Below are 10843 nucleotides of genomic sequence, written 5' to 3'. Positions count from 1 at the left end.
AAAGTGTCTGGAGATAACCTTTCCCTGCGTTCTGCCTGCATCTCTTCTCCCTGGGGAGAAACACAGTCAACAAAGTATTCTCCTTTGTATTTATTTTTGGATATTTTCCCCAACTTAAGCTTCCTAGCAACTAATTGCAATTGCTTCCGACCTGTTCTGTTGAAGAGACATGTAATGACATATCCCCTCCTTCTTTTTTACTGAGGCTTTCCCAGGTATGCAACGTAAACTGCAATAGTCCACAATCATTTCAGGTGATTAAAATAAAATACAGTAGCCAATCTGTATGGAGCGATGAATGGCGTAAGCAAATCCCCCGTCATTATCATTGGTCTATGCATTTTGGAAATGTGTGTACGGGGATGTGACCTTGCATATAAAAACCCCTGCTGTATACGATACAACACCTGTTTTCCCTACTCATTTTGGTTGTGAACATCCAGGTATGAAGATGACTATTTTGTATCTACTTTACTTGCTTTCTATACACTTTCCTTAAATACTTTAATACTGTTTTGTCATTTTAAATCAGTTGCATTGTTTGTGTTATTATCTCAACAATGAGAAGATGATGAAGATTTCAACTGTTGTTATCGCTTATTGTTATTTTATACTTTATTTTCTAATGCATGACTTAGATTGGAAGCTTTCTGGATGCATTTGCATTTGGTTATAACATTCTTCATTTATTATGAGTTTCTGTTTGAAATGGAATCCTGCTGAGGGAAAAAGAATCTCCTCTACACTAGTGGTTTGTGGGAAATGTCTCTTGGTGATGTCCTGAGCTATTGTTTAACAATTTAATATCCTATCTTCCTTCCATGCTAGATATCGAATATCATTTCATCATGCCTACCCAGCTGGAAGGTGCTATGGATACCATGATACGGATCTTCCATCATTACTCTGGCAAAGAGGGTGACAAATATAAGCTAAACAAGGGTGAACTCAAACTGCTCTTGCAGAGTGAACTTACAGACTTCCTTGCGGTAAGTATAGTAAAGTCTTCCATGATCCCAAAGCATTTAAAATGAGTTTTAAATTAACAGAATCATACAACATAACAATATATACTGTATATATATATATATATATATATATATATATATACTGTGTGTGTATATATATATATATATATATATATATATATATATATATACACATATATTAGTGCTGCAGAATCTGTTGGTGCTCTACAAATAACTGATAATAATATCAATAATAATTTTATTTTTATATATATATATATATATATATATATATATATATATACAGTGCTTATTTTGTAAAAGAAAAGGTGTCAGAACTCAAATAAAAGGTGCCAGTACTTATTGATCTTTGATTGATATTTTCTGCTTAGAGTAAAGCAAAGGGACAAGATTATTTACAATGTTTGATGCATTTAACAGCCCCCACTTGTGAAAACTAGATAATTACAAATATTACCTCTTATGAGTTGGCAGAGGTGGGGGTACTCAGTACCGGTGGTACCCCCACAAAAAAAGCTCTGTATATATATATATATATTTATAGTCGCAAAAGTCCAGCACTCAGTGTCCCTTTAAGTGACTCAGCCCAACATCAAAAACATTAAAAATAACATCTGATTCTACATTTACCTTACAAATTATATTTACCTCTGGGCTCCAAGGCAGTGAGAGAGTGGACAGTATATAAGAGTGGTTTATGTGAAATGCTTAAGTGAATTTTGCATAATCTCAGTTTTCATTCATGATGCTGTCACTCAGTAAAATACAGTAACCAAAAATATAGAAATTCAAATTTGTGCTAATGCATAGTTAAATTAGATTTAACTGCTGCAAAACCTGAAAGCACTGCCTTGCCTTGGGGCTTTGCTTTTATAATCCACTTGGCAGCTGAATGCAAATAAACTTAAATATCATGGTGAAAAAGTCTGTTGAGATTTCTCCAAGGTATCTCTGAAACTAAATTTACCTAAATAATGCATTATGTTCTTTATAATAGCATGTCACATTAATCAATGCCTAATGTAATCTAATGCATTATTATATATACATAATTAATTACTTAAAATTGATTTGATCTGTTATTAATCTCTCAGTAGTGTTTTTTTCTTTTAATTGTACATAAAAGAGACATGGAAAAAAATTGAATTTGCCCTCACACTGCACTCACGAGAATTTAATAAATCCAATGCAAAGCCTGTTATCTGCTGTAGAGAAATATCATTATAATGTATCTGTTTTGACCACGTTTGCTATGTACGCCAAAAAACTTAAATTATATATTTTACTGGTACAAACACACACACACACATATTTAACTTATACACAAACACACACATTTTACTGATACAAACACACACACACATTTTACTGATACAAAACACACACACACACATATTTAACTTATACACAAACACACACATTTTACTGATACAAACACACACACACATTTTACTGATACAAACACACACACACATTTTACTGATACAAACACACACACACATTTTACTGATACAAACACACACACACATTTTACTGATACAAACACACACACACATTTTACTGATACAAACACACACACACATTTTACTGATACAAACACACACATTTTACTGATAAAAAACACACACACATTTAACTTATACACAAACACACACATTTTACTGATACAAATACACACACACATTTTACTGATACAAACACACACACACATTTTACTGATACAAACACACACATTTTACTGATAAAAAACACACACACATTTAACTTATACACAAACACACACATTTTACTGATACAAACACACACACACATTTTACTGATACAAAACACACACACACATTTAGCTTATACACAAACACACACATTTTACTGATACAAATACACACACACACACATTTTACTGATACAAACACACACACACATTTTACTGATACAAAACACACACACATACATTTAACTTATACACAAACACACACATTTTACTGATACAAACACACACACACACACATATTTCATTGATACACATATATATTTTACTGATACGAACACACACATATCACTATATTGGTAATTTTCTCTATTGCACACTAAAGTGATACATAGCTATATCTATCTATCTATCTATCTATCTATCTATCTATCTATCTATCTATCTATCTATCTATCTATCTATCTATCTATCTATCTATCTATCTATCTATCTATATTTATCACTATATGTAGTTTATTTAGCACACACACACATATATCTACCTACATATTTATAACTATATATCTGCAGTATATATATATATATATATATATATATATATATATGTGTGTAATTAGAGGGTTCATCGCACTCTCACAAACAAATGCGACAGCAACCAGGGTGTAGATAATGAAATAATGCAGGAAACAGACTGACTGCACTCGCTGGATTTAGCAAACAAAAAACTGTTGTAAATTTCATGGGTGATGTCATGGGTGTGTCGTGCCCTGTAATGCCCCCCATGAAATAAACAACAGTTTTTTGTTTGCTAAATCCAGCGACGGTGGTCAGTCTGTTTCCTACACATATATATAAATATATATAAAATATCAGCAGTGCACACTCATTTTATTACCATGCATGTTACATTTTATTTCTTGTTTTTCCTGGCTTCCTTATCTTACATACTTTGTGTAGGGAGCTTTTCAGAATACCTTCACCTGTGATATAGTTAAAAAAGCATCAGTAGTCTATAAACCAGATCTAGCATTTGTTTCTTCAGTTTCATGCCTTTCAAACAAAATTCTAGCTGTCATATTGTTAGATCTGCACGACAAAGCTGTATATGTAAAGTCAAGTTATTAACTCAGCATTTGCCTTGTTTCCGGCTTTGTAGGGTTAAACCAGTGCTCTACACTATTGAGTCAGTGTATTTTTAACTAAATACAGCTTCAGAAGCAAATAAAATACACTGCAAAGAAAAGGCAAATAGTGCAACAGACTTCTGTACCGCACCTTGCAAATCACAAGACGCAACTACTATGTGCTTAAACATATATGTAATTTTTAAACTTAGTGCATTGTTTGGATTGTGGACATTATGTTACGTCAAAGTATTCTAGGAAGAATGATTGGGATAAAATATTCCATTATTTCTGGCACATTATGGTATCACATATAATACATTGTGTATTTTAACGTATATAGAAATCAAATTAGAAGATACTGATTTACAGCTATTATAGAATGTTGTAAAATCATGCCTTCTATTAAAGTAAATCTACCAAAGAGTATATATATATATATATATATACACACACACACAGGTGTAGCTTGTTTTATTGCGCTTCACTTTATTGCGCTCTTTTAACAAATTAAAGTTTTGTTTCAACCTAGCGCTATTGGCGCCAATGTTTCAACATATAAACACATGAATACACATATATACATACATATTTATATATATATATATATATATATATATATATATATATATATATATATATATATATATATATATATATTTAAATAGGTTAGCATTTTTTAGCAATAAAGTATTTTTTAATTAAGGTAGGTACATTGTTTTTTAAGTCATAATGATAGTGCACACTCATAGATGACAGTTAGGGATGGGCGAATGTTTCTAAACATCCAAAATTTAAAACAAATTTTGATACATTCGTTCGTTCGAATCGAATTTCGAATGTTTATATAACATTCTAACATTCTATTTTCAAATTTTAGTTTTCTAATTTTTCAATAAAATTTGAAAATGTTTGTTAGCTATCTATTCATTCAATTTCGAAATGTAATATTCGAATTTGAATGTCACATTCGAATTTGAAATAGTATTTCTAGTCTAATACTGGCCTAGATTTAGAGTTTTGTTGTAAAGACCCGCGTAGCTAACGCAGCTTTTTTTCCTACCGCTGCTTCCAAACAACGCTGGTATTGAGAGTTGTCTGAGGGGCTGCGTTATTCTCCAAAAAGGGTGCGTTGAGCCGAATTTACCGCCACTTCAACCCTCAATACCAGCGTTGCTTACGGTAGCGGTAAGCTGCCAAAACGTGCTTGTGCACGATTCCCCCATAGGAAACTATGGGGCAGTTTGGGCTTAAAAAAAACCTGCAAAAAAGCAGCGTTAAGCTCCCAACGCAGCCCCATTGTTTCCTATGGGGAAACACTTTCTCAGTCTGCACCTAACACCCTAACATGAACCCCTAGTCTAAACACCCCTAATCTGCAACCCCCGCTATCGCTTACACCTGCATTATACTATTAACCCCTATTAACCCCTAATCTGCCGCTCCGTACACCACCGCAACCTACATTATCCCTAGGTACCCCTAATCTGCTGCCCCTAACACCGCCGACCCCTATATTATATTTATTAACCCCTAATCTGCCCCCCAATGTCGCCGCTACCTTACATACACTAGCTATTTTAGGATTTATATTTATTTTACAGGAAACTTTGTATTTATTTTAACTAGGTACAATAACTATTAAATAGTTATTAACTATTTAATAGCTACCTAGTTAAAATAATTACAAAATTACCTGTAAAATAAATCCTAACCTAAGTTACAAATACACCTAACACTACACTATCAATAAATTAATTAAATAAATTACCTTCAATTACATACAATTAAATAAAATAAACTAAATTACAAAAAAAACAAACACTAAATTACAAAAAATAAAAAAAAGATTACAAGAATATTAGGCTAATTACACCTACTCTAAGCCCCCTAATAAAATAAAAAAGCCCCCCAAAATAATAAAGGTCCCTACCCTATTCTAAATTAAAAAGTAATCAGCTCTTTTACCAGCCCTCAAAAGTGCTTTTTGCGGGGCATACCCCAAAGTAATCAGCTCTTTTGCCTGGAAAAATCTGATTGGTTGATTGAATCAGCCAATCAGATTGAAGTTCAATCCGATTGGCTGATCCAATCAGCCAATGAGATTGAGCTTGCATTCTATTGGCTGTTCCGATCAGCCAATAGAATGCAAGCTCAATCTGATTGGATCAGCCAATCATATTGAACTTGAATCTGATTGGCTGATTCAATCAGCCAATCAGATTTTTCCTACCTTAATTCCTATTGGCTGATAGAATCCTATCAGCCAATCGGAATTCGAGAGACGCCATCTTGGATGACGTCATTTAAAGGAACCTTCATTCGGCGAGTAGGCGTCGGTTGAAGAGGATGGATCCGCGTCGGCTGGAAAGAAGATGGCTCCGCTCTGGATGGATGAAGATAGAAGATGCCGCTTGGATGAAGATGTCTGCCGGTCCGGATGTCCTCTTCTGCCCGGATAGGATGAAGACTTCTGCCGGTCTGGATGTCCTCTTCTGCCCCATCGGATGAAGACTTCGGCCCGGCTGGGTGAAGACGACTCAAGGTAGGGAGATCTTCAGGGGGGTAGTGTTAGGTTTATTTAAGGGGGGTTTGGGTTAGAGTAGGGGTATGTGGGTGGTGGGTTTTAATGTTGGGGGGGTTGTATTTTTTTTTACAGGCAAAAGAGCTGATTACTTTGGGGCATGCCCCGCAAAAAGCCCTTTTAAGGGCTGGTAAAAGAGCTGATTACTTTTTAATTTAGAATAGGGTAGGGACCTTTATTATTTTGGGGGGCTTTTTTATTTTATTAGGGGGCTTAGAGTAGGTGTAATTAGCCTAATATTCTTGTAATCTTTTTTTTATTTTTTGTAATTTAGTTTAGTTTATTTAATTGTATGTAATTGAAGGTAATTTATTTAATTAATTTATTGATAGTGTAGTGTTAGGTTTAATTGTAACTTAGGTTAGGATTTATTTTACAGGTAATTTTGTAATTATTTTAACTAGGTAGCTATTAAATAGTTAATAACTATTTAATAGCTATTGTACCTAGTTAAAATAAATACAAAGTTGCCTGTAAAATAAATATAAATCCTAAAATAGCTACAATATAATTATTCTTTATATTGTAGCTATATTAGGGTTTATTTTACAGGTAAGTATTTAGTTTTAAATAGGAATACTTTAGTTAATAAGATTTAATTTATTTCGTTAGATTAAAATTATATTTAACTTAGTGGGTGTTAGGGTTAGATTTAGCTTTAGGGGTTAATACATTTATTATAGTAGCGGCGAGGTCCGGTCGGCAGATTAGGGGTTAATACTTGAAGTTAGGTGGCGGCGATGTTAGGGAGGGCAGATTAGGGGTTAATACTATTTATTATAGTGTTTGCGAGGCGGGAGTGCGGCGATTTAGGGGTTAATACATTTATTATAGTAGCGGCGAGGTCCGGTCAGCAGATTAGGGGTTAATAAGTGTAGGTAAGGTAGCGGCGACGTTGGGGGGGCAGATTAGGGGTTAATAAATATTATGTAGGTGTCGGCGATGTTAGGGGCAGCAGATTAGGCGTTCATAGGGATAATGTAGGTGGCGGCGATGTGCGGTCGGCAGATTAGGGGTTAAAATTTTTTATTATAGTGGCGGCAATGTGGGGGGACCTTGGTTTAGGGGTACATAGGTAGTTTATGGGTGTTAGTGTACTTTAGAACACTGTAGTTAAGAACTTTATATACCGGCGTTAGCCCATAAAGCTCTTAGCTACTGACTTTTTTGGCGTTAGGAGTCTTGTCGGTAGAGGGTCTACTGCTCACTTCAGCCAAGACTCTAAATACCAGCGTTAGGCAGATCCCATTGAAAAGATAGGATACGCAATTGGCGTAAGGGGATCTGCGGTATGGAAAAGTCGCGGCTTGAAAGTGAGCGTTAGACCCTTTCCTGCCTGACTCTAAATACCAGCGGGCGGCCAAAAGCAGCGTTAGGACCCCTTAACGCTGCTTTTGATGGCTAACGCCAAACTCTAAATCTAGGCGTAAGTGTTTTAAAAGTAATATTCGAATTTGAATGTGACATTCGAATTCGAATGTCACATTCAAATTCGAAATAGTATTTCTAGTCTAATACTGTGTTTTATAAATGTAATATTCAAATTCAAATGTGATATTCGATTCGAATGTGACATTCGAATTCAAAACAGTGTTTCTAGTCTACAATTGTGTTTTATAAATGTAATATTCAAATTCGAAAGTGACATTCGAATTCGAATGTGACATTCAAAAACTGTAAATAACATTCGAAAATCGAATTTTTAAGAATATTCGTTCTTATAAACATTCTATTATGTAAATCGAATTTCTACAATAACATTCGTTCTAACATTCAAATTCAAATATAAACACATTCGCCCATCCCTAATGACAGTATAGTGTAAATATAACTTTTATTTGCACTGGGAAGCAAAACAATTAGTATGGCTTACTTTATTGCTATATTCACTTTATTGCAGTGTTCTGGAACCAAACCATTAATAATATCTCTGAGGTGCGCCTGTATACCATTTTGTATTATTATTGCTTTCCTCTTTTAGTGCCAAAAAGATCCTCAGCTGGTGGACAAAATTATGAATGATCTGGACTCTAATAAAGACAATGAAGTGGACTTTAATGAATTTGTGGTGCTGGTGGCTGCCCTGACTGTAGCGTGCAATGATTTCTTTGAAGAACAGCTGAGGAAAAAGGGCAAATAAATAGTAATATAGAAGTTACTGTGATAAATCCCGCAGGCAGAGATTGTCATTGTGTAACAAAGAAACATGTCAGCATTATCAATATATTAATATGTAATGTTCCATAAAGTCAACAATTAATAAAAAAAATCTTGTGTGTGCTATGACTTATTTCTGTGATCTTTTTTACAACTGTGCAGCATTTTAAAACTGAAAATCTATCTCTAATTTTTATAGTGTATGAAATGCTTGGTCAGTAGCTGCAGGGGAGTGCTGGGGTGTTATGATAGCCCAGTCACTAAGTTGCCAGGTGTCCTGTCTAGTATTCAACTGAACAGTCCAGTATTTTAGAAGGCTGTTTAGTAAAATCTTCACAAAAATATTGAACACTTAAAGGGACAGTCAACACCAGAATTTTTGTTGTTTAAAAAGATAGATAGTCCCTCTATTACCCATTCCCCAGTTTTGCATAATCAACGCTGTTATATTAATACACTTTTTACCTCTCTGATTACCTTGTATCTAAGCCTGTGCAAACTGCCCCCTTATTTCAGTTCTTTTGACAGACTTGCCTTTTAGCCAATCAGTGCTTACTCCTAGGTAACTTCACGTGCGTGAGCTCAATATTATATATATGACACACATGAACTAACACCCTCTAGTGGTAAAAAACTGTCAAAATGCATTCACATAAGAGGCGGCCTTTAAGGTCTAAGAAATTAGCATATGAGCCTACCTAGGTTTAGCTTTCAATTAAGAATACCAAGAGAACAAAGCAAAATTGGTGATAAAAGTAAATTGGAAAGTTGTTTAAAATTACATGCCCTATTTGAATCATGAAAATTTATTTTGGACTTGACTGTCCCTTTAAATGTCTATTTATATGATATGGCTCAATGCATTTCAAATATGGGGCAGAAAGAAGTGAAGGGCAATTAAGGGGGGAAATCTCTACTGTCTACATGTGCTACTGGCATCTAAAGGTACAATCACTGATTTGCATGTTACTGGCAGCCAAGGGGTAAAATTACTACTTGCTTGTTGAAAAAAAAAAAAGGTAGAGCTTTGTTGAGGATACATTGTGTCACACCCACCGACCATCAAGCCCAGTCACCACTCACCATCAGATTGTACCGTATTTTTGTGGAAGACAGCTGGCAGCCCTACTAGTCAGTAGCATCCCAGCTTACAAACTACCATACATTTGTACAACAGTTAAAGGGACAGTAAACACCAATTTTTATTGCATGTAATAGGAACTACTATAAAGAATAATATGCACAGATACTGATATAAAAATCCAGTATAAAATCTTTAAAAACTTACTTAGAAGCACTGTTAATGAGGTTAGGCTGGGACACCAACTGAAATGGACTGAGAATGCATATGACAAGACCCTTTACACAAACAGGAGCAAGCTGGAGACTGTAGGAGCAAGCTGGAGACTGTAGACATCAGTACATTGGGGCTTGATGAGTCAGAAAATCAGCACAATGTTATTTAAAAATAATCAAAACTATACATTTTTACAAAAGCACCCCCAGATGGGCTATATAAATGGATCATCTACAAAACATTTATGCAAAGACAAATCTGGTGTATAATGTCACTTTAAGTTTTTACATGTGCTCTACTCAGGTAAATATGTGTATAACTATGTATGTGTATATATGTATGCTTGTGTGTGTGTATGTATGTATATGTATGTGTGTGTGTGTGTGTGTGTGTGTGTGTGTGTGTGTGTGTGTGTGTGTATGTATGTATGTATGTATGCATGCTTGTGTGTGTGTATGTATATGTATGTGTGTGTATGTATGTGTATGTATGTGTATGTATGTATGTTTGTGTGTGTATGTATATGTATGTGTATGTGTGTGTATGTATCTGTGTATGTATGTATATGTTTGTGTGTGTGTGTATATATCTGTGTATGTGTGTGTGTATCTGTATGTGTATGTATGTGTGTGTATGCATATGTATGTGTGTGTATGTATGTGTGTGTTTATGTATGTGTGTTTGTGTGTATGTATGTGTGTGTGTATGTATGTGTGTGTTTGTATGTATGTGTCTATGTATGTGTGTGTGTATATCTATGTATGTGTGTGTGTTTGTATCTGTGTGTGTATATCTATGTATGTGTGTGTGTTTGTATCTGTGTGTGCGTATGTGTGTGTTTGTGTGTATGTGTATGTGTGTGTATATGTGTGTATCTATGTATGTGTATGTATGTATATGTGTGTATCTGTGTGTATGTGCATGTATGTGTGTGTATGTATGTGTGTGTGTGTATGTGTGTCTATGTATCTATCTATGTAT

At 34.6% G+C, this 10843-nt stretch overlaps 1 protein-coding gene across 1 annotated transcript; it reads left to right on the top strand.

Moving 5' to 3' along the window:
• The first annotated feature begins 247 nt into the window (after window positions 1-247).
• On the top strand, window positions 248-8694 carry S100Z (S100 calcium binding protein Z). Its single transcript, XM_053700455.1, has 3 exons — window positions 248-443; window positions 829-989; window positions 8390-8694. The coding sequence occupies exons 2-3, from the start codon at window positions 849-851 to the stop codon at window positions 8546-8548; spliced, it is 300 nt and encodes a 99-aa protein (XP_053556430.1). The 5' UTR covers window positions 248-443; window positions 829-848; the 3' UTR covers window positions 8549-8694.
• Window positions 8695-10843: the final 2149 nt, after the last annotated feature.

Source organism: Bombina bombina, chromosome 2 (assembly GCF_027579735.1).
Source record: "Bombina bombina isolate aBomBom1 chromosome 2, aBomBom1.pri, whole genome shotgun sequence".
Classification (NCBI taxonomy): Eukaryota; Metazoa; Chordata; class Amphibia; order Anura; family Bombinatoridae; genus Bombina; species Bombina bombina.
Note: the sequence above shows the minus strand (reverse complement) of the source record. Positions and strands in the feature narration are given on the sequence as shown.